Genomic DNA, 26,075 nt, shown 5'->3' on the forward strand with positions numbered 1-26,075 from the left:
GTCGAGTCGAGTTGAGCTGGTACTGGTAATGGAAAAGCACCAAAAGTCTCACCTTTCAAATGTCATTTTTTAGAGACATAAAACAATAAAAACCGTTTTATAACTCTTTAATGTGTCTGACAGATCGCTGTAGACTCGACCCATACACAAAAGAAATGTATTTGAAATATATTTTCTGAATATATTTTTGGAATATATGCAAATATTTGAAATTGGCCCAATAAATATATTTTAGTTAAATATATGTAAATATATTTAGTAATTTTAAAAGTCAACATTTTCACAAACAAACAACACATTTTCAATTTATTTTTTAGATAGACCACTTCAGCCATGGATGTGGGCATGGGAGAGCAGTGCTCAACTTCACCCACCCACATTATTCCTACTGGTCGGTGATCGAACCGGCAACCCTTCGATTACAAGCCCGAAGCCATAACCAGTAGGCCACAGCTGCCCCTTTACTGACTTTATTGGCCTAAAATGACAATTTTATGTAGGAAACAACACACAGAATGCAGAGGTTTTTTTTCCCTATTTTTACAAAATTGAATACAGATATTTAATAGTGTGTGTATGCAGTGTTAGACACTGAGTTCTATCTATTGTTTAAGTGCACTTCACTGTTGGAGTATCATTGTTATACTTGCATCATAAATATTGTGCATATTTTCAATATTTAAATGACTTCAGGAAAGATGTCAATAAAACAACAATAAATCTAATAATTGCAGTTAGTTTTAGGTACGTGCCACCTAATAAACTCTCCTGACTGCTTTGTGGGACAAAATGGCGGATTATGATTAGTCAGATCGCCTGTCAATCAAACTCCCTGCGAAGGGTCAATTGAGAATGCCTGTGCGCACAATCCTGATCTAATCGACAACTTTGCAGTTGCACATAGGAAAGCCCGGAAAATCCCGCTATAATGTAAGAGAGCATCTTTTTTATGTATTTGGACCTAGGCCTAACAATGTGTTATGGTGCGCTGTCACCAGTGGGTTTTTTTTGGGGGTTTTTTTGGTGAGCGTAAGCTCCTCCTGATTTTGTTAGTCATCTCATCTCTTATATGCTGTGTATGATCATATCCTGTCCTATTCATGGTAGACTACTCGCGGACATTGCGCCATCAAGGGGCCCGCCTTGATAATCCTACTTAAGGGCCCAGTGTTGGCTAGTTACGCCACTGAATATAATTGTCTAAACTCCTAATCAAAATTAGATATTTACAACAAATTTGACACATATATATGGGCACACTTTGAGTACTACTAATAAAAGTGGTGGAGATCAGGCAAGACTATAAGAAGACTCAGGCAAAAGGTGCTATAACTGTAAAAACGCTTTAAAACCATATATTTCCTATGGTAAACTGCCTGTATTGGCTGTAAATTGACTTTTTCATCTATTACGGCAGTTGTTAAATGCTTGCTAAATAAAAAGTAATGTCTTTTGATGCTTGTGTGCTTAAAGGCCTTAAAGGCCTTAACTGCTTGAACCCCGATAAAGGCTGCTTGCAGCTTTAATTTTAATAAAAATTACTTAATTTAAAGGTCCCGTTGTATGCCCCTTTTCACAAGATGTAAAATAAGTCTCTGATGTCCCCAGAGTGTGTATGTGAAGTTTGAGCTCAAAATACCCAACAGATCATTTTTTACAGCATGTTTAAATTGACATTTTTTGGGGCTCAGAAAAACGAGCTGTTTCAGTGTGTGCCCTTTAAATGCAAATAAGCTGCTGCTGGATGACCCAGGGGGCGGAGCTTCATGAGCTCGCGCTCAGTCTGTCAGGACAAATTCATCTCATGGAATGATGATAATATCAGCAACTCTCAGTAACGGCGTTCATTTCGAGTCGGACAATAATGCCTACAGAGTCAGAGTGCTGTATAGAGATGAAACAGGTATGGTTTAGTAGTTTAATTACGGTTATTATAACGTATTGTCATCTGCTTGTATGTATCCATTATTTATTAACAGCCTACAAGTCTGCTGTTTCGGACCAGGTCCGAATGATGATCAAACATGTACTGATGAGGTAAGTGAAAATCACGGTAAGAGCTGAGTAAACACAGTAGCCTAAGTTATAAGAAGTGCGCAAGTAGCCAGTAGAGTTGAGGGAGCATTCCTGTGGGCGGAGGTTAGTCTAAACACGGTTCTGGTGACATCATTAAAGAAGGAAGTAGAGGGGTGTAGTCCAATCGAGCCGTTTTATGTAGTCAACTTCTGTTAAATAAAATATCTCGCTTGGCATTGAACTTTGAGCTTTATAATTTTACAGATATTATTTATACTCTAACAACAACATTACACACTAACTAAAGTTTGAAACATGGGATCACGTAGAACGGGACCTTTAAAAGAAGAGAATTCAAGCTTCATGCCTGTGTGTCTGTATGCCTGTTTGACTGAGTATTCGCTGAGTTATGGTTCATTTTCGGACGCGTTTCAGAATGGACTACACTGACAGAGAGAAAGCAGAACTCGCATGTTAAAACATGTTTATTTTTCTTTATTTGGCAAAAAGCACAACACTTTGTTTTTATTGTGAGTATACACAAAAATAATACACAGTTAACAGGATCGATTGATGTATGAAACGTGTATGGGAGATCAAAGTCAACAGAGTATTTAGAGTCTCTATTGCACTGATAAGGAAAAACGCGAGCTGGTATCACCGGCGATACCGCCGACCCCAGGGGGTTAATAAAACGTTACACTCACTTCAGTTCTTCTGGAGGTGCAGCAGGAACACGAATAGTTGGTACCGATCCTTTTTTCAGGAGCAGCTTCTTAGCAAAACCAGCTTTATACTGACCGTCGTTTGTAAAGCAGTCTGGTGTGTGAAATGATTCGCGCAAACATGAAAGCATTGACTTTGATCGTGGGGAATATTCCCTTCAAAAACAAAACTCAGCCACTGCGTCTTCAGCGGTTCGGGTTTAGGAACATCAATATGACTGCTGTGTTCGTTATTACACCCAAGAACAGAACACCACAATCGCTTAGACGCCATTCTGCTCCAGCGTATCAACAATGCGGACTATGATGACAGCTCGTTTCACGAGCGAGGGCGGGTCTGTGTTGAAACGCTGCTGTCAATCAACAATCGTGGGAGGGGCGTCCGACCGTGTGACGTCACAACGGCTTGATTTGAGACAGTGGAAAACATATAAGGAGATGGATTTTTATCATTTTATGATGGTTGTGTACAGGCACTGCCAACACACATTCAGTACAATCAACTTGTAAAAGTGCATGTACCATTATATGACCCCTTTAAGAAATCCTTAGAATTATATTAAAAAGTTGATTAGACTATAAATTAGTTCAGTCATTCAGGTCAATTGATGATTATGTCAAAACATAACCAACACCACCTGATCACCTTTTCTCTCGTCTGGTTGTTACAACCCAGTTATGCTTAAAACGGGGAAGTCTTTTCTTTGAGTTTTCCGCGTACAGTCGACACCATTGTCAAAACGATCCCCATTCACACGGATCCGCGAAAACGACAAAAAACACTGTATTCTGCTGCCAGGCCATCGGATGGCGATGAAACACTATAGACTGAACATGTAATACGTATGTGCATGACCTCATCGTCTTCAGAGATTCACATGTTGATTGTTTACGAGAAGACAGTTTTCAAATATTTGCGTTATCATGCCCCAAAACACCATTTTGTCGTGTAAATGAACGAAAAAAGTGTAACATGGAAAACGGTGTTGTGTAAACAGCCCCTAAGAGAGTTAAAATAACACTGAAGCAGTGTTAAAGTTATAATTCAGATATAATTAAATTATAGTTAATTATTAACTGATTAATTAAGTGATAATTGACAATTATTGAAGACACCTGATGTTAACAAGCAGAATCACTGAAGGAGAAAATCACACCGTTATGGTGATCAGTGTTTGCTTTAGTTGGGCCCTTGACTTTTTATGTACCCTTATTATAACACTTTTGAGTGTGGTCTAAGATAAATTCCCAGGAGAGTTAATTTAACACTGGAGTTTTTGCTGTGTATATATAGATAAAGTGTGATCTTGACGCATCTGTCAATGCAACACTTCTGGAGGTTGTGAATTTGTGGTTTCACAAGCACAAACTTAGTAGCCTAATAAAAGCTTCATGGTGCACACACATATAGCAAGCGATCTTGGCCCGAATGTGGCCTCACGCAGGCCTGATGTCAGCAATGGCATGAATCCTGTCAGACAGTTATGGCCCATGTGTGGCCCTTGTCTTTAAACCAGATCTAGGCCACTCCAGGACCGTCATTCTTTGCGGCATGAGGACCAAGGGAACATGGGCTCTGTGGACCGGAGCTGGGCCAGACAAACATTGATATGTGGGAAGGTGTGATGAAGTAAACTTCAGAGCCGATTCTTTCTTTTGGAAGACAATAACTTTATTTATTGTGCACTTTCAAATTTAAAACTTTGCAGAACGTTTACATTCACAAACAGCTATATTACACACTGCATGAAAGGGAATATTCGAAAAAACATAAAAAGGGAACTTTAACTCTTTGGGCCCTATTTTAACAGAGGCCAGCTAGTAGTCGCTGTGCAAGTAAACCTCACTCCTCTGATCTTTAGCCTCCTTGTTAGAGTGCCTGACGATCTGAAACGCAAGTATCAAACGCGAAACGCAAGTGACTTTGTGGGCGTATCTCAGGTGCTGTTGCTATTATACCGGCGGGATAAATGACTCTTGTGCCCGACGCAAATCTAAAATGGGTTGGTCTGAAGTTGGCACACTCATAGGTGTGGTTTGGGCGTATCGTGCAATAAACCAATCAGAGTATCATCTCACATTCCCTTTAAGAGCAGGCGCCCTTGTTCCATGGCGGATGGCTACTATAACGGCGGATTTGCCAGGCGCGCGCCAGGAGCGGTTCACAGCCGAGGAGACCGACGTTCTCGTCAGGGCCGTAAAACACAGAGAAGTAACATTGTATGGGGATGGGAGAAACCCACCCAAATTAGCTTCGGTTAAACAGCCGTATTAGCCTGGCTAACGTCAGACCTCGTCTCATTGAGACGTAGTCTGGGAACCACATGTTCATTTTCTCGTATTTGAGGCGTGGTTTACGAATGCCCAGAGCCGTTTATTGGGCGCTACGAATGTCTATCAAATGCGCCTTTACGTCGCTCATAGCCAATCGTTTCAATTATACCAGATGACGTATGTAGAGTGACAGAAATTCGATGAGGAAGAAGACGAAATAAACTTGCGTTCTTAACTACTTAGAACACTATCTAAGGCTGCATCGAAAGGTAACTGTGATTGGTCCCCTCGCTGAGGCGAAAATCTGGTCCATGGAATCCAGGCTGCCTAGCAGCGTGAATAAAATCGTGCTGCGCACAAGGCAGCATGGGGAAACCCAGGATACAGCCGTATAATAATTTGGGTAAATGTGTAAGCTAGATTTATGCCTATTTTTTCACATCTTCATGGACACCATAATGATTTCCCTCATGTGGAATATTTTTCCTTGTAATTATGTATGGTTTGCAAAAATGGCAACTGCTGCATCTGTGTGTAGATGAGAGAAGCAAAGTGCATGTGCGTTGTGCACACGCTACATTATGGCCAAGCATGCACCCTTAAAATAGCATCTGAACGCGCCACTGAAAACGCGCCACTGACTTTAGACTAGGTTTTTCCTGGTCTGTGGTGGAATTGTTTTCTGGATCTGCAAAATAGCACCAGGGAACGTTTGCGCCAGAACACGTCTCCTCTTTTTGCTGAACCGCCCCCGGGAGCGCAAGTTCATTCCCTAATTTACAGACCTGCGTCTGTCGAGGGAAAAGTCAGCTGTGCGTCGGGTGCAAAATAGGAATGATACATGCGTCGGTGTACAAAGTCAATAGCACTGGGTGCAAGATAGGGCCCTCTGACTCATAAGTCAAAAACCACCTCAAGCAAGCGTGAAAACTTTTTTGCAAATTAAGGGATTTTTATTCGAAATTTGACATTTCCATCACTCGTTTCTAATGCGATACTTCAAAATGCGCATAAAAACAGGTTGATGGAAACATAGCTAATGAGAGGATAAATAGTTCTGGATACCACTGTACAATTCAGCTCACTTTCAGATCAAGAGCTTTTCAAAGTCAAGTTTTACACCAGAGATCTTTCTGATCGCTTCTTCAGCTGTGTCATAGAGTCAGGACTAAACACTCAGCTGATGAGATCAGAGGAAGTTACCAACCAGAGGAGGAGCTGATGATGTTTAAAGGAGGAGCTGTAACTATATATAATGAAGAGGAAGAGCTGTAACTATATATAATGAAGAGAAAGACTGACAGAAACACAAAATGGCTGATAAGTGTGATCTGTGTCTGCTGGGACTGATCATTCTCTCTTCACTTCTCACAGGTAAAGAAATCTGTATTTTCTCTAAAGACATTTAGTGGAATTAGTCTGGAAAGAGTTCATTTGAACATGCTCAGTTTATTCTTGCACACATTCACGTTGTGATCTCAGAGTTGTGTTTTGATACATACAGATCATACTGTATTATTCCTGATACTGGACATAGTGTCACTCAAACATCTGATGATGAAGAATTATTTTCATATTAAGAGTGTAACGCCCGTTTCACACATACTCCGTTTGCAGTGCGTATGCGGTGCGTATTTTTTCCCGCACCCATGTTAACAGGTTAATGCTTTCACACGTAGATGCGGTCCGGCCGTGCGTTCCAGGAGCGGTGCGTATACAGCAGTGCAGCGATCATTTCCGCACAGAGTCTATTTTTGCTGTGCTGCACGCGCTGAATTAAAGTGACAGCGCATGGTTCGTGGTCAAAATGTACACAGATTGACATGAAAATATAATAATCTCACCATAAATGCATTAAATTAATTAAAATGTAGTAATCTCACCATAAATGCATTTAATTTAATACTACTATTTTTGACAGTCATCTATTTACTTTAAGACCGGGTTAAAGCAAAGAAAAAAGCACAGTTACAATAGATTAATATGTGGGAGAGCGTTGCTATAGAGAGTGACGATATTGTATTGCAATAGATAGCACTTCAAAGTCAATACCAAATCAAAACTATTTAGCACATTATTTGTAATTGAAAAGGTTTAATGACAAAATATGGTTATAGTAATACTTAAAATCGTAAAAAAAATAGATGAATGAGATGATGATAACTTATACCATTAATCTTACCCAGCATGTAAATGTTTCCTGAGAGAGAGAGAGGGGGAGGGAGAGTAAGATACAAAGAAAAGAGGAAGTAAAGAGAGAGAGCCCCAAGAAAGAGAGCCAGAGCATAAAAAGAGACAGAGCAACAGTTTCAATCTTTTTTTATCCTTTCCTGACCATGTGACTTTAACCCAACTGTGAGACGTTTAAACTGACCAATCAGATAATTTGAACTTCCCCCACCGTACTAAAGTTGTGAGAATTCACGTATATGAACTCTACATATATTAAATATATTCACATAGAAAGTGAAAACATACATGTACATATATATCTGTCCATATATAAAACCTATTAGAACAATTTCATATTAAATTATTGCATCACAATAAGTGTATTGTGATTGTCAAAATATTTTAGTAACTAAACTGAATTTTATTAGGCTTAGTGACAACATGTTACAATGTTTAGGCTACATGGTACAATTTCTGCTTTTCAATTCAATTAAATTATTGTGATTTGATTTAATATTGACTCATTTAAATAAATATTAGGTAGGCTACACAAGATAGGCATTAATTTTTCTTGAGAAAAAAACAACTCACCTAATGCTGTAAACATACAGAGAGAGATATAATGCGTTTTTTAATTATAATAACAACTTTATTTAATGATATAAGTAAAAACATAATAAATATGTAATATAGTACACATATTTAGCAAAATACTCTCTATAGCTCTTTTTTCTAGCCAACTACCGTGCTATAGCCTATATTATGGTCATCAAATGGCTTTCCTGAGGTAAATGTTATGTGACATAATTGTTCTCCAGCTGTTTTATTGACCCATTTGTTTCATTAATTGGTCGATATTACGTATGAAGGAATATACATTTCGGTAATTTTACTGTATCTTTCAACATTGTTCATTCGTGTTTATTTACTAGCTAGAGATGATAGGTTCACCTGCCGCTAGGAATCTGTCATGTCCACTGATCTATATAATGTCATTCTATATAGATCAGTGGTCGCGTCACATTTACAAGCGCCAAAACGGTATTTACTGTTTGAATTTCGTAATAAAAGTGACAGAATCTGAGAGCTGAGTTTTTTTTTACATCATAAGTAACCTGCTCTGTCTAGTCTGTCGGTCTCCGTGTCCTCTTTGCTTCGCGATTTTTCTGTGCGTGAGAAAATAGATGTGTGTCGTGAGAGCGTGTGAAAAGTGTCTCACGGTGAATGCGTGAGAGTTGGCAGCTCTGAAGCTAACTGCGAACTGGTTCACTTCCTGCACAAGACCCACCCCCCTCTCTAGCAATTGGCTAAGACAACCTAATATCATGCTCCCATTGGCTGTGACAGCTGTGCGCGTTGACTCTTGAATCAAGGTGGTAGGTTGAAGAGGACCGGTGTGTTATTCAAGTCAGATAGGGCCTGTTCACATATCGCGTCTTTTACGTGCTCAAGTTCGTTATTTCAAATGTAGCCGCGCGGTATGCATGCTCATAATGGAAGCGACGCGCTCATTTTTTTCAAGCGCGTCCGCGCCGATAGTGCCTCCGACTGTAATTTGCAGCCGGACCTGCCCTCAAGCCGGAAATCCGGCCCCCGGCCGGAATACTTTAAGCCCTGTATAATGTATGATGTAAACTAAACAAATGTAAAAAACATGCTTTCGTTAATTTCTTATTTCGAAATATAGGTTATGGACGTGTACTTACACACTTGTAATGCAATGCACATGACATGGCTAAGCCTTAAATGTTAAACAGTGCAGTTAGCAAAAAAGAAGTAATACAGTAAAACAGTTGAAACATTAAAACTTTATTAAAACAGTTTTAATTTAAAAAGAAGAATTGTTAAGCTGCGCAAAATTAGAAAACTACTGAACACTGAACACACAATTATATTATATACTAGTGATGTCCGGTTGATGAACGAATCGCTCTTTTGAACCAGTAAGTTCTATTTTAGTGAATCGCTCGTAACAGTTTGTGTCTTACGTCAGCGCTGATCCACAACTACTCACTTTCGGACATGCCTGACAGTCTCCTCTGACTCGAAATAAACAATATCCCAGAGTATTTTACTCCAGTAACTCCAACAGTTCACTGAACTGAGATGTTGTGCTGAGAAGTGATGAGCACGAGTAGCTGATACTGAGCATGCGCGCACTACCGAACGTACAGGTACAGCGGTTCTCGGATAACCAGTACAGTACTACAGAACTGAGAACTGTTTATTTCGGAAGTGTTCGACTACTGAGAACCTGTTGAGCTGAGCATGCGTGCAATTTTTTTTGAGGGATGAAATGCAGGTTTCTTAAGTATTTTGTTGAACATCGAAGTGTAACAAAATAAAACATGTTGGAAACATGTTTATCACATACTGTCTTTTCACTGTATTATTTTAAAGATTGGAAACGAATGGATTGTAAAACTTAAACAATTATTATTATACTAAAACATTATTTTCAGGAACAGCTCATTTAATTTCTAAGTAAGTTGATATTTGACGTAAACTCTTGCCAAGGTTTTAAGGGTGGCTATTTTCAGGTTTCAGCAGTTCTCAGCTCAGTGCACGTACAGTATAGGCTTACTGCTACAGCAGTTCTCTAATCACCAGTACAGAACTGAGAACAGTTTCTTTCGGACACCTTCGATACGAAGAACCGATGAGCTGGAGATACTGCGCATGCGTGATAACACTGTCTCTGAACCAAACTTTCTTTCAGCCAACTAGATGCTGTGCTGATACATGAGTACGGGTGAACCGAGGACTTAAATGTGTGGCCGAATTCGGCTAAATGTAAGTTTATTTAATAGCAAATAAAATAAAATTGATGAAGACCAGTTTATTCACTTTATAGGCTATCGTTTAGACATGTAAAACATCCGCGTTTGCACATCGCCTGTACAGGGTTCATTTGCAAAGTCGCAGCGTAAATGTAATAAACTTTTCCAAGATGATTATGACGATGATTGCTATTATTTAACTGACGTTATGATTACAAATGCCTTTATCTGAATTTATTTTTATCCGCCGGGATGATAGAATTGACGTCATTACGTGAGGACGTAAAAGAACTGGTGAACTGTTTTTTTTTTAACCAGTTCATTGAAACGAACTGTCCGAAAGAACCGGTTTCGCGGAAAAGAACCGGACCTCCCATCACTATTATATACAAATACAATATTACTTTTTATATTATAACTTTTTGGATGTCCTCAACTCAGTGACCTTTTGATTAATAGCTACCCCTAATTGGCCCCTGGTGGTTCTAGGAAATTTCTGGATCACTGCATCTGTAAAAAAAGACAAAGAAAAGCATTTTAATTTTTTAACATTTATCTAAGGACATCCAAATTATAATCACCTAAAACACACTAAATTAACATTTTCACGCAACGTCAGTTTATGCATTATCGTCAACGCGTGCATTCTCGTTTAAACTACCCTTTAGAATGGCAACCAACAGTTTGAAGGTCCAAATCAATGCAGTTTCAAAGGGTCTACACGATCCCAGCCGAGGAATAAGGGTCTTATCTAGCCAAACCATGACATATTACGTCATCACGTAACTTGTGACGTAGGTGGAAGTACCGACCCAGTGCCGAAAAACTCCATCTCATTTTCTCCTCCAACTTCAAAATTTGTCCGACATCGATGTTTTACCTTTATTTGTGTGAAGGGCGTTTGATTTAGTCTTTGCACATTTGTTTTAACACTGGGTCGGCACTTCCACCTACATCACGTGCATGACCTTTCCAATGTGATAACGTAATACGTTGTGCAGAAGCAGAACACCAAAGTCGAGCATTTGTGGTTAAAAAGTATATAAATGTTTATTTTAAGTAAATGACAGATGGTTTGACCCTTATTCCTTGGCTGGGATCATGTAGAGCATTTGAAGCCCTTTGAAACTGATTTTTACCCGCTGGTTGCAATTGAAGTCCATTATATGGAGAAAAATCCTGTAATGTTTTTCTCAAAAAACGTGATTTCTTTTTGATTGAAGAAAGAAAGACATGAACATCTTGGATGACAAGGGGGTTAGTAAATTATCAGGAAATTTTAATTTATGTTTTTTTCCGCTTGTTTTTTTCTATTATTATTTTCAGACAACCCATTATCAAAACAAATGCATCAGAATGTTGTGTTGTGCTAGCCGCCATTTTGTGAATGAATGCGGTTCTTCTTTGGGTTTTTTTGGTATTTGAATTGGTTTTAATATGTTTTTACTGTCGTGCCTTGCTGTTATAGCTGTTCCTACAGTATTGGTTTGGAAAACAGCATACTCACAGTTTCCTGTATGCTGGAAGGTGATGCCAGTTGTTCCTGTGGGCTCTGCTCCTTCGTTTCAAGCCATTTCCCCAGCTTGCCCATTGTACAAAGGAGTTTTGGCATTTCTAGGAAGCAAAACAGTTAAAAAATTGAGATTTTCAGTATCAGTATTTTCAATTTCTTTAGCAGAAAATGAAGATCAGCTTGCCCAAAACAGTAAGATCGGAAATAATAGCAGAGTGGATAATAGCTGATGGCATTAAAACAGGTAAACAGATATAGACATGCTTCACCATAAGTAAAAACAGCCAGAGCAACATAAACATCTCTGACAGACTGCTTGTACTTGGCTGTGAAAAATGACTAATCCTGTCAAGATCTAGGGAAAATTGTAGATTATTAGGTACTCCTAGCTTTGGATGATTCATTATTCATTCAGTATTTAAATTCTAAATGTAGTAATTAATTTGCAAAGTTATATGTAATAATGATTTTGTTTTATTTTAACCTGAAGCAACAACTTTATAGTGGGCAGGCATTTTTTATTTTATTTTTTTTTTTACATTTGCAGATATGCTAGTTTTGGGTTTCAGTAAAAAAATAAAAATAAATTTAAACATCTTGTGACCTTTTTGGGGCTAAATGGTCCATCATTACTGGTCTCTTCGCTTATGCACCCCCACAATAAGTATTGATGTCATGATGGGGGACAGTGTTCAAAATATTAGCACACATACTGACAGGGATTTAATATCCTGCAAGTTTACATTGGCATAAATCGAGATATTTTTACTTTGAGTATTATTGTATTAGTTCTAGAATCTAAAGGCAAATATTGTATTTTATTTCTCCACTAATGTTACATGTGTCAGACAGCTGAAATCTTACTTTTTAAAGAAATTCTCACATAACAATTCTCACAGATCTTAGAATGATTAAGTGTAATAACTCGTAGTTGGCTCTTAAACATGAAAATGAGAACATGAAAATGCAACGCACACAATAAAGCAGTATTAATAGCAACGTTCAATGTAAAAAAAAAAAAAAAAACATAACAGTTAAACTGAATATCTGCTCAATCATCCGATCTGTAGCCTAACGTTAGCTCCGATCTGATAGTTTATAATATCATGCAGTTCAGTGATTATTTAAATTATTTATTTTCTGTGCAATATCAATGTGTGAATTATAATAAAAGTTCAGAAATTAACTTACCTGCAACTTTATGCACCATTGCCTCGTACTAAGGCCATCCGCCTTTTCTTCAATCCACCTCTCCACTCAATTAAATATACAGATCTGTCATCAAGTCCGTCTAAGAAATCATTACTGTAATGGCAATTTTGAGAAGTTAATATCAAACAGCATCAGAGGTGTAAGAAAACTTTCAAGAGACAAAACTGTAATAAAGAGAAAAGGTTTATTTCAATGAGGATTCTTTTCACAAAAGCCGCAGCCACCCAGCTTTGAAATAGAATACCTATCAGACATAATAAAACATAGACATTTTATACAGTTTCTTGGCAAAAGAACTCCTCCTTCCAGGTTTCTTGTAAATTTCCAGAAAGATACCCCCTATCTTCAGCTAGTTCGGACTGGTTTCTACCCCCCTGGTGCCGGTCACACTGTTCTTTGTCCCTGAGACACCCAAAGGCCTTCATCTACGACCTAAATTGCCTCTCGCTTCCCTGTCCCCCCTCAGCTGCTAGAAAACCTCACACAAACATATGATTAAACAGTTTGGAAACGAATGATTATAAGAAACGCTGAATTTTCCAAAACAATTACTATTTAAGTTTTTTATGTGTGATGTTGGAACAATGCTCCAACTATCGGTTTCTTCTTTGTTCACTCGACAAGGACGAAAATTCTCCATCCGTTGGTAGGTGACGTCTCTGAATGCGCGTAATAGATGGCGGTCTTTTGATTGCGTTTGAATTTTGGCGCGCCTAATAAAGATAGGCATTAGGCAATGACGTAACGTATTGGGGTGGGACGCATGCTAAATGCATGGCCTGAAATGCAGACAGAAAGTGTTTCTACATGCCTTTGGGACAGCACAGATGATATTATATCATGATTTAGCTGCATCAGTGCAGTCTAGAGAAATGCATTTAAATTATATTTGGGGTCCCTAGATTATTCTGTATGCATCTACATATGTAGTGCATGTTTTAATGTGTATGTATGATTGTATTTTCTTACTTATAGAATGATGATATTGATATATGGTTATTGATGATATGAAAAAAAATAAGTTTGCAAATAGAATTTGTGTAGTATTTATTTGTTTTTATGAGCCAGTTACGTAAAATAATAATAATAAAACAATAATTTTATTTATAACAAATTGTGCTAATTCTAAAATGGGATAGAAATTGAAATGTGGATTGTGTAGACTTGTTAAAAGTTCAAGCTGTTCAAATAAGGAAAACAAGGAATTAATTAATAAGGAAACCATAAGCATGTAAAATGTATGTATGTTGTTTAAATAAATTGGCATATATAAATTAAACATATTGGTGACATATATGGTCATAACAACCAAAATTATATAAACAATAATCATATACATCATATTAATATATGCCAATATACTAATTTAATATGGACAATTTATATATGTTATAAACTTATATCAACATATATCTAGAGATATGTATATATGTGATAGCAATATATTGTCTTATATTTAGCATATATGACGGCGTCACTTGCGATATAGGGACATATATGTCATATATTACATTTCCGTATGGGCATCGACCCCCAAAATACAAACATTTTGGCCTACAGGCCTTGATCACTATCTGTGTCTTTGGGAACTCCAAATGGTCCTTGTGGTGGAAAGAGGGGGTAGAAAAACAAGATTTTGGGCAAATGGCTGAAAAATCATATATACAGTAACTTATAAGATGATTTAATGGATTATCACTTTCGACCAATAGATGGCGCAGTTACTAAATCGATGTGATGTGGCCAGAGTGAAGTGACAATGACACATACAAAGTTTGGTGTCAATATGTCAAGGCATTGCAGAAATAAAGCCTGAAAAGTCATTTTGGCATCATGCCTGGAGTCTGGAGATGATACGATTCAATGTTTCAATTTCAAACTTTTTGAGTACCTTCAAGGCATGGTGCCGATGACTCATACCGAGTTGCTTAACAATACGCTGATGCGTTCATAAAACATAGCATTTTATGTAGTGGTGCACGATATATCGGCCGCCGATATAATATCGTCCGATATGGTCATTTTTTTACACATCGGTATCGTTCCGATGTCAAAATAGGGCCGATGTGAACAGGCCGATAATCATTCCTGTGTATTTGACGTGTGAAGTTGAAGATGAAGTTGATGATGCTGACTCGCGATGTTCGCAGTAGTGAACGCGCCAGAGAGAAATGCACATTTCATACGGATGACATAAGCAGAGAGTCTGTTTTCTTTCGTTTTGAATTGTTCTGTTTAAAAGTAGACATTTCAAGTTTTCTATATATGTCTCAGGTCTGTGAGGCGAGTAGGCTACCTTATACGCTGAGTTTCGGTTCATTTATGAGACGAGCTCCAGGTTCACGCGCCGGCGCCTCCGTGTTGTGATTATCTATTTTCTACTATATAAAATGAAGATACAATTAATACAAAACGAAATTAAATTTAAAGACAGGCTTTGTTCTTTCTGTTTGAGGTCTCTGTGAAAGTTTTAAAGCAGTCTTTTAGTGCCGCTTTCAGAGCGCTCACGTCCGTAACGGAGAACTGTCCCGTCCGTAACATTGTTTTTTTTGTGTGAAATAAATTTCTAAATAAATGCGACTTATAGTCTAGTGCGACTTATATATGTTTTTTTCCTCTTCATGACGCATTTTTTGACTGATTGTTTTTTGACTCGTAGATATTCGAATATATTGCTTGATATTTGATACCCATTCGAATTAGATTTTTCTCAAAAGTGACAGCCCTAGTATCAGGCAGAATGTAGTTATATATGGTTGTAATAGGAATTGCAAAGAACAGCAGTCGTCTTGCCAAACAGTCCAGTTTGGCTCAATCCATATATTTGGCGACATAGTAGAAATTAAGCTAACGTCCTTCGGGCTATGCACGTACACTTCCAGGCCGGGTCAGTAGCCTATACAGTATCGATCGGCTGCTGCTTGCTTTTACTCTAAAGTCTTGATGTATTGTCACCCTATTAAAAAAAAAAAAAAAACAGCCTATGTGGAGGTGGAGAAATATCTTCCTTGAGTGATAAGAAGAGTTTCGTTTCACCATTGAATGGATGAAAAGCACGCTAACAATTAAAATATCCACTGTAGCTGCAGCCCAACTTTATTCTAGCCTACACGTAGCACGTACACGTAGCAAGTGTTCAGCGTGTGTTGACGTGAACCATGGACATAATTGAAAGTTTATGCACTGGGATTTTGTTGGGATTCACTTAATATATCAGAGATTGCTGAGGGGTGTTTATAAATATCTGGGATATTTCTGGATGTTTCTTACTGACAGAGGTTAGGTACAGAGCAGCCTACACAATCGCTGAACTAGGCTGGAGGCGTAAATTCAACAGCACAGTTTTTCAGCACTTGTCAATCTCACCATTTAACCCAATGAGCATGTTATACAAAACTCTCAGACACTGACATTGCCTATTCATTGCCTTTTCATCCTTATTCATAGTGTGAATTCAGGACACACTTGTATCCTTTATAAAATTTTATTTAATTTTATTTTTATATATATATTTATTTTTTCCTCTGAAAATCTGATGACATATTTTGCACACAGGTAAAGGTGCCCAATATCAGTCATTTCTGGAAAAAAAATTTGAAAAAATTACAAAGGTAAAATTTTTTTAAAAAAATAAAAATGTTTTGGAAATTAGCTCTTTTTTTGATTATCATAAAAATGTGTTTTCTATACAGAGATATCGCCATTGGTAAATATTGGTATCGGCCACAATTTTCACATCGGTACATCACTAATTTTATGTCACAGTACTGTATTGAAGTCAATGGGAATTTCATGTTTTGTTCTATTATAGCGCCACCAAGAGGCTCAGTCCCACCATTTTTTAATGTGCCCTCAGAGTGAGCCTATACATCTGTGTGTCAATTTTGGTGAAAATATCTCAATTCGCTTCGGAGTTATAGACATTTATATGATACAAAATTACTGACACCTGACTTTGATTGGATTTTACTACCAATCTCAATAACGGTGACGTGCTTCATTAAGAAAACCAGGGATGGGTAAACTCGGTCCTGGAGGGCCACTGTCCTGCAGAGTTTATCTCCAACCCTGATAAACTCTCCTGCCTGTAGCTTTCTAGTAATCCTGGAGACATTGATTAGCTGTGTTTGATGAGGGTCCCAGATAGCAAGCAACCATCCAAACAATGTTAAATCAATGATACTGGCATTGAATTTATGTTACAATGTGATGATGATTAGATTAGATTAGATTAGATTAGATTCAACTTTATTGTCATTACACAAGTACAGGTACAAGGCAACGAAATGCAGTTTAGGTCTAACCAGAAGTGCAATAGCAGCAAGTGCAGGATATACAGTGGTTCATAAGTGCAGAACATGGATATGTACTGAATAAATATAGAGTTGAATACTATTATAAACAAAAATTTACAGATAGATTGTCCTATGAATATAATATACAGATAACTCTTACTGTGAACAGAATTTACAGCTAGATATGTACTGAATATAATAATATACAGATGGCTATTACTATAAACAGAATGTTTACAGATAGATATGTACTGAATATAATATACAGATGGCTGTTACTATAAACATAATTTTACAGATAGATATGTACTATGAATATATATACAGATGGCTGTTACTATAAACAGAATGTGAGCATAATATACAGATGGATATTACTATAAACAGAATTTTACAAATAGATATATGTATAAGTTAGGCTAATGAGCAGTATAACAATGGATTTAAAGTAGTGCAAATAAAGTTTGGACAGAAGCTATCCGAGTGAGTGCAGTGGAAAGTAATTGCATATTACAGTTAAGGTACGATATTGCAATGTATATATAACAGTCGGTACTGTAAATAAACAGTCGGCAGTGCAAATGAGCATATTCCAGTCAAGGTAGTAGTGCAAGATGCATATGTAAACAGTTGTTACTGTAATAACAGTCAGCAGTGCAAATTAACATTATAGTATTGCAAATAACAAAATGGAGGCAGGTGTGAGGAGGGAGAGGAGAGTCAATCAGTATATAAGGGGAGTGGGATCAATGAGGGTTAGAGTTTAATAAAGAGACAGCTCTGGGGAAAAAACTGTTCTTTAGTCTGCTGGTCCTGGTCCGGAGGCACCTGAAACGCCTGCCGGAAGGCAGGAGAGAAAACAGTCTGTGGGCTGGGTGAGAGGAGTCCTTAAGGATGCTGCGAGCTCGATGCAGACAGCGTTTCCTCTGGATGTGCTCGATGGCAGGTAGTGGAGTCCCAGTGATGCGCTGGGCGGTTTTCACCACCCGCTGCAGTGCCTTGCGCTCTGCAACAGAACAGCTCCCATACCACACTGTAGCACAGTTGGTCAGGATGCTTTCTATTGCACAGCGATAGAAGTTCACCAGGATAGTGGAGGAAAGCTGATTCTTCCTCAGTGTCCTCAGGAAGAAGAGGCGCTGGTGAGCCTTCTTGACCAGGCTGGAGGTGTTGGTTGTCCAGGTCATGTCCGCCGAGATGTGGGTCCCCAGGAACTTGAAACTGGAGACACGCTCAACAGCCATTCCATTGATGTGGATGGTGTCGTGTGTGCCTCTTGACACTTTCCTGAAGTCCACGATGAGCTCCTTCGTTTTGGTGGTGTTGAGGAGCTGGTTATTTTCGGTGCACCATGTGGCCAGGTGCTTGATCTCCTCCCTATAGGCAGTCTCATCGTTGTTGCTGATGAGACCAATCACCGTAGTGTCGTCCGCAAACTTGACGATGGAATTAGATCCGTACACAGGCTTGCAGTCGGAGGTGAAGAGGGAGTAGAGGAACGGGCTTAGCACACAGCCCTGTGGTACACCAGTGTTGAGTGTGATGGATGTGGAGCAGTTGGAGCCTGATCGAACATTCTGGGGTCTGTTGGTCAAGAAGTCCAAAATCCAGTTGCACATGGAGGTGTTGAAGCCCAGGTCTCCAAGTTTGGCTATTAACTTAGTTGGGATGACAGTGTTGAATGCTGAGCTGAAGTCAACAAACAGCATGCGTGCATAAGTGTTCTTATTGTCCAGATGTGTGAGCACAGAGTGCAGTGCCATGGAGACTGCATCCTCTGTGCTCCTATTGCTACGGTAGGCAAACTGGTGTGAGTCCAATGTGGATGGTAGAGAGTCTTTTAGGTGTGCCAGGACCAGCCGCTCAAAGCACTTCATTACGATGGGTGTGAGTGCTACAGGGCGGTAGTCATTAAGGCACTTCGGGCTGGAGTGTTTTGGCACTGGCACAATGGAAGTGCATTTAAAGCATGTTGGTACAGTTGCTTGGGCAAGAGACAGGTTGAAAATGTCTGTAAAAACCCCAGCGAGCTGCTCCGCACATGCCCTGAGTACGCGTCCAGGGATGTTGTCTGGTCCAGCAGCCTTGTGCGCGCTGATCCTGCTCAGTGCATTGCAGACATCTGTGGAGGAGAGTGTGATCGGTGGGTGGTCAGCTGAGGATTTGAGCTTGGTGGCAGTTTCTCTGTTGTCTCTTTCAAAGCGAGCATAAAAGTCATTTAGCTCGTTCAGGAAGTTGACATCAGTGGCTGCGGGGGTGGAGTGAGAGGGTTTGTAGTCACTGATGGCCTGAATGCCCTGCCACATGCGCCGAGGGTCAGCGTTGGAAAAGTGTCCCTCTATCTTAAGCTTGTAGCAGTGCTTGGCCTCTTTGATGCCCCTTTTCAGATTTGCTCTGGATGTGCTATAGGCTTGTGCATCTCCTGATCTGAAGGCAGTATTGCGTGTCTTCAATAGGAGTCGCACTTCCCTGTTCATCCATGGCTTCTGATTTGGGTATGTGGTGATCTGCTTCTGGGTTGTGACACTGTCAATGGTGGTATTAATATAATCCAGTACAGAGGAGGTGTAGCAGTCAATGTCCGTGTGAGAGCCACTGGTGGCTTGAGAAGCAAACATACTCCAGTCTGTGTGTAGAAACCTTTCCTGGAGTGAGAAATCTGCCCCCGCAGGCCACACCTTGATGGTCTTCACTGATGGCTTCACGCGATTGATCAGAGGTGCATATTTGGGGGTGAGGAACAAAGAAAGGTGATCTGACTGTCCCAAGTGGGGGAGGGGTGTCGCGACGTAAGCTTCAGCCATGTTTGTGTAAACATGGTCTAAGGTTTTGTTTCCTCTGGTGTGACAGGAAACATGCTGGTGAAATTTCGGTAGCACTGACTTTAAGTTTGAATGATTAAAATCACCCGCAACAATAAACGCAGCTTCCGGGTGAACGGTCTGTTGTTTACTGATGGCTGCGTGAAGTTCTTTCATAGCAAACTTGGCATCAGCATCCGGGGGAATATAGGCTGCAGTTATAATAGTGGAAGTGAACTCCCGCGGTAGATAAAACGGTCTACATTTAACCATGAGAAACTCAAGGTTAGCTGAACAATGTCTCCCAACAATAGCAGAGTTTGTGCACCAAGCTTTGTTAATGTAAATGCACAATCCACCACCTCTGGTCTTACCGGAGCCATGTAATGTTCTATCCGCCCGGAATGTATGGCGTCCCGCTAGCTCAATAGCGTTGTCCGGTATTCCGCTGTTTAACCATGTTTCCGTGAAAATTAGAACATTACAGTTCAAAAGTCTCTTGCTGTATGTGATGTTGAGTCGAATCTCCTCCATTTTGTTCAACAGCGACCGTACATTGGCAAGGAAAATGCTGGGTAAAGAGAGCCGGTGTGGTGTTAGCTTTAGCTTAGCTCTTAGTCCTCCGCGCTTCCCCCGCCTTTGTTTACGATCTCGCCGGCGCCTGCGAGCACTTCCGCCCGGCCGGGCAGAGTGCATAGCCTCGGGTGATCTGGCGATCTCAGGAAGGAGTCGAAGGTTGTCCATAAAACTGTCGGAAATTCGCAAACCAATATCCAAAAGCTCACCTTGGGTGTACGATGTTAAGGCACAACTGTTCTGGACGAACAGACCCGAAATGAGCAAGAAAAATACTGCTAAATTACAGAATCTGGAGAGACCGCGAGCCTCGCGATGTACTCGCGCCGCCATCTTGGATCAGAAGGCGATGATTCAACATCATGATGATTCAACATCATGCTTGCACTCTCAGAGAATAAAACACAACTATAACAGTATAACAGTGGCCCTCCAGGACCGAAGCCTGATTTGTCCTTTGGGGTCAATATGACCCAGTGGACTCTTCTTTAGTAAAAAAAAAAAAAAATGGTTTCCTTCATCTCAGTGCAATAAGATTTTGTGACTTTTTCTAAATTATCTATCTATACACACACACAAAACTGGGATTCGGTTGTTCTGAAGGTATTTAAAAAAAAAAAAAAAAGTCACACTCAAGACCTTTGAAATGAATGTCTTTGAAATGAAAATTGATTTAGATTTTTCATTTGTCAAAAAAAATCAATAAATCCAGAATAAATCTGAAAATGTCCATACGTCAATGTACTAGAGCACAAATGCAATGTGGAACGAACGTGATCACTTACACACACACACACACACACAGACACACAGACAGTTGTGTTTACTCTTTACTCGTGTTCCTATTTGCTTATTGCTGTTTTCTGGGGGTTTGGGGTTTTTATTTACTTTTATGTACTAAAAATGTCTTTCTTATTCTAAAGTTAATAATTTTATACATTTGGATTATTGAAATAAATAATATGTAACTGCATTCAAGTCTTTTCTTTTAGTGTCATTACTGCAAATTTATGTGGCATTATTGCAAAAACAAGACACTTCAAAAGACCTCAAATAACAACAAAAAAATACTGATTTAATGTATTTTAAAATGTATAAATATATATTCATAACAAAAGCTGTTATAAGAGCAGTCCGTCACATCCAAAAGAAATTAATGGATCTCTATGGCGCCTCTGCTGGAAGTGTATGGTAATTACACTTTTTGGCAAAACTATATTTTCCTCAAAAAAAAATGTCTAACCAGAAGATGGAAGAATTATGCATCTCACACCTAGATCAATATCCAGAAACAACTCATATTTAATTTCCATCATCATTTTTTTTTTTTTTTTTATAAAAAGGTAATAATATGCTAATGGTGTAGCTGAGGTATTTTACAGTAAATAGGTACAAAAGTACTTCAAATCTCCCAAAACATAGCCTTAATGTATAGATGAGAAGTAAACCAAAAAAAATATATAATAATTGTGTATTATTAAAAATGTAACAAAACAAAAAATACAATCACTCTATACATTTTTGGGGGCATATCGACCCCAAATGCACTGAGTGTAAACAGGAAACTAGAGACATATGAGGAAAAGATGGTTCAGTCCTGTGTCTGCTGGGAAACGTCCCGCTAAAACTGTATAAGAATGTTTAGAGAGTGTTATCCTTCCTTTTAGGAGAACATTCTGGTAACAAAAATAAAATAATCTACAGAAAACATTACAAGAACATAATGCTCTCAAAACATTCATAGAACAACAACATTTCTATCTGGGATGAGCTCATATTGTCAAGTCAAGTCACCTTCATTTATATAGCGCTTTTATTATATTGATATCGAGATCATAGTATGAGCACACAGTGAATGCTCTGTGAGTAAAAGAACTACAAATAACCTTTATCTTTTGTTTTGTTTGTTTGTTTTGTTGTACTGGTGGTGTAAAGGAATACAAATATTCTCCTAGTGCATGTTTAATCATATTTTATTAAATGATTTGTTAATGCATTATTTTGTCATGACTTTACTTGAGAGGGCCCTAATCATGATCAAATTCACTGTTAACTACTTCCCAAACTCAGCTCATGATTGATCATAAACTTACTATCAAACACACAACGAGTGTTCAGCTCAGTGAAGTGATGTTGTGTGGTCAGAGAACAGAAGTACAGTATCATCACGACTGTGTCTGGATGGAGAGTGAACTACTGATCCCAGCAAACCTTCCCTGAGTTTTGCTCCTTCCTTTGGGAACTGTTCCACAAATATTCTTTGTGGGTTTTGAATTGTTATTTTGTATTTAGCTGTGCATAAGTCACAGTAGGGTGAGTTTGAAGGAAAGAGAGAAACACAGAACAGATAAAGAGCTTTTAAGGTCAGTTATTAGTGTATTTTCTACGGTTGAAGAGGAGGATCAACTAATCCTGTGCCGTCCAGTAATGTTTATGACAAAGCTGAAATCAAGAGTTCAAGATATGATATTACATTATTTACATTTGTTTCAAACTCAGGGTATTTCTTATTCCTTCTTAAAGAGGCGTTTGATTTGGTTTATCCATAAATGAATGAATTAATTATCAAACATCAGAAAAAGTTTTATTTGAATTATTTTAATCTTTTGCTTTTTATGCTGGTATATTATTATTATTATTATTATCATTTATTAATATATATCATAATGATCACTGAGATATACTGTGTTTCAGGTATCAGTGGAGTGGATGCTGATCATGTGTTCATCAGTTCTGGTGAAAATGTCTCTCTGTCCTGTAATAATGCTCTTTCTGACTGCAAATCTAAAACTACATGGACCTACTATAACAGATTCAGACATTCAGCAGTAGTTGCACTGATTGAATTAGGGATAAAGAAGAAAGACACAGATAGACATGAGAGACTGAGTCTGGAGTCTGACTGCTCTCTGAACATCAAGAACGTCACAGAAGAAGATTATGGATCTTACACCTGCAGACAATATGTGAATGGGCAGAAACAAGGACCTGATGCAGGTGTTTATCTGCATGTTCTTCATGGTAAGTTTATGATTATGTGTTAAATTTAAAAAGGGCAGATTCTCCCTTTAAACTCAGGGCCCGGTTTTTCAAAAGGTTTAATCCGGATAAAATTGATCCGGATTTAGTAATCCTTTTTTTTGCGATCCGTGATCACGTAATCCAGCTTACTTTTGAGCCAGTTTTTCAAAGCAACATCGGATTGGATCAATCTGATCCGGATAGGAACTTTTCAGGATCACCAAATCCTGTTTACTAGAGCCTTAAATGGAACCAACAGTGTAGCCTACTGGCTTAGCAAAGAACAGCAGTTGGCAAAATACCGGTGGCCACAAATAACCGTTGTTTATTTTAATTTTAAGAAACAGAAACACTGTAATAAACAGAAACTTTTACTTTCCTTATTTTGTTATAATGTTAAATTGTAGATTTTGTTGTTTTACCATATCTCATTAGATGTGACATGCTTCATATATGCTTCAAATATGAAGAAATGTATATATCATCAGTAAACATTGATTTTGTGATCATTCACTTAAAAAAAAAAACCTCTCTGGTTTTATTTGGTTCGAAAAATCACAACTGAATCCACCCTTCTGATGGGATCAGGATAATCCTGTTTTTTTGGATCAAATAGATCCTAATCCGAGTTCAAAGTTCTGAAAAACCCAAAGGGCAGGTTTGATCCAGATCAAATTTAAGATCGGATTACATGATCTGATCTTAGTTCAGAATCCCTCTTTTGCTTTTGAAAAACCCATTTCCAAGATTTGATCCAATCCGTGATCCGAAATCCCACTGGATTACTTTTGAAAAACTGGGCCCAGATGATGATTGAAGAGTCTGTGATTTGTGTCTTGTGTTCAGTTGCAGTGTCTCCATCATCATCATCATCATCATCTTCATCCTCACAGACTGAGATCAGTCCAGGCCGCTCTGTGACTCTCTACTGTCAGTTGTATTCATATACTGGATTCTCCTGTGATGATCTGGTCAGTTCTGAGGGAGTTGAGCTGTTGTGGGTGAATCAGGCTGGTGTTGATCTGAAGACAGACTCCAGATATCAGATATCATCATCATCATCATCAGATCAATATCACTACTGTATCATCGCTCTGACTACAACACTCCTGAATGAAGATAACAACAGAGAGTGGAGATGTCAGCTTACTCACAGAAATCAAGTCAAGACCTCAGTCAGATACACTGTCAAGTATTCAGGTGAGAAAACACTCTTTTCAGACAGATTTGTGGAAACTTTCACACACTGACTCTACTCTTTCTGATAGCTTCATACGTTTGGCAATTGTAAAATATTAGTGGTCATCAGTAAGTCAAAAACTGTGGGTAAAATCCTTATAATTCCCAATATTGACCTCCTACATGGGTCATACATGAAATATTGCATAAATCTATTAAAGCCTAGTATGATGTAGGAGGTCAGTTTGAGGAATTCTAAGGCTTAATAATGTCATTGATTCAGGAAAGCTGAAGGTTTATGGGAAGCAGCTCACTGTGTTTCACTCTCATATAAACCAGGAATAAATGATACAGTAACATCTCTCTTCTCAACTACTGCCACTGTAAGCTGTGATGATTGAACACAAACTGCATGTCATGATCAATATGAAAATATGATGTTAATGTCCTGATGCGTCTGAACATTCATCTTCTGCAGCTCCAGTCGCTTCAACAACACTGACTCCAGTCAGAAGCTCAAACTCTGAGAAGACATCAAGCCGAACTACAGCAGCAGCTTCTACACAAGGTTCATGATCACATGATCACTGTCACACATCATCAGTCTCTCGCTTCAGTGGTTTGCACTGGCTCTCACAGACTGCTTTATCATCACACATATTATCATCAAAAAAAGCTCTTTAGTCAGATTTGTCAGTGAGTTTTGATACATATGACCGGTCTTGTACAGTCTGTTGTCTGATGCAAAATAATCATAATTTACAGCTAGTGTAACTCACGCCACTGCTATGATAAATTAATAAAATCATAGTGAGGATTTATTAAACACAACTCATCCCATGTTAATGTGAGCAGCTCCAGCACCAGAACTGAGCGTCACACTGATGAGCTTCTCTAGACTATAGCAGTTTATAAGAAATGCCTTGACATTGTGTTCATTCATTAAAATATGAAATAAAATATGAAAAATAATATTTATATTTCCATCTTGTAGTGGCAATAGTTGCAACATCAACTACAGCAACAACACTGATTCCAGACACCACACCAAACTCTCTGAATCCAGGTGTGTATGAACATCATCCTCATTTGATCGACTCATGGAGTTTTTCTGATCCTCTCACTTTCCATGTTGTCAGTCGGTTTTTGTTTTGGTCTGTGTGACTCCGCCCACTGCCAGTTCAGCCAATAGTATTTTGACACCCCGGGATGCCAGATAGCAGGAAACACAGTGTATTGTAGCCTTGGAAACGGGCAAACAAACTGGGTCAGAGATTGCAGATTCTACCCAACCTAAAAAGCCTCGATATCCATCTAAAAATCAGCCTCGAAGGATTCCTCAATATTTGTGCATTTTAATGTTTTCATATAGGAAACGTTGTATGTTTTAGATGCCGTCATTAAATAGATATTCCACATTTCAATGCACTTAGAAATTCTAGTGTGCTAGAAACTCACTTATAAGTTATAACATGAATATCTATGAATGAATAAAGCATCAAATAGATTTA

General features: G+C 38.6%; 2 protein-coding genes across 2 annotated transcripts in view; both read left to right on the forward strand.

Annotated features, from left to right (window-relative positions):
• The window catches only part of LOC311297742 (uncharacterized protein), a gene marked incomplete at both ends in the record, with an annotated part of 153,426 nt that overhangs the window by 44,875 nt on the left and 82,476 nt on the right, over positions 1-26,075 (forward strand). The window lies entirely within an intron of this gene.
• LOC311297754 (uncharacterized protein) lies at positions 6,328-25,728 on the forward strand (the record flags this gene model as incomplete). The annotated part of the gene is made up of 5 exons (XM_084420188.1): positions 6,328-6,389; positions 23,059-23,385; positions 24,232-24,585; positions 25,043-25,132; positions 25,559-25,728. The coding sequence occupies exons 1-5, from the start codon at positions 6,329-6,331 to the stop codon at positions 25,726-25,728; spliced, it is 1,002 nt and encodes a 333-aa protein (XP_084276314.1). The 5' UTR covers position 6,328.

The sequence above is a fragment of the Rutilus rutilus genome (assembly GCF_951802725.1).
Source record: "Rutilus rutilus genome assembly, chromosome: 1".
Lineage (NCBI taxonomy): Eukaryota > Metazoa > Chordata > Actinopteri > Cypriniformes > Leuciscidae > Rutilus > Rutilus rutilus.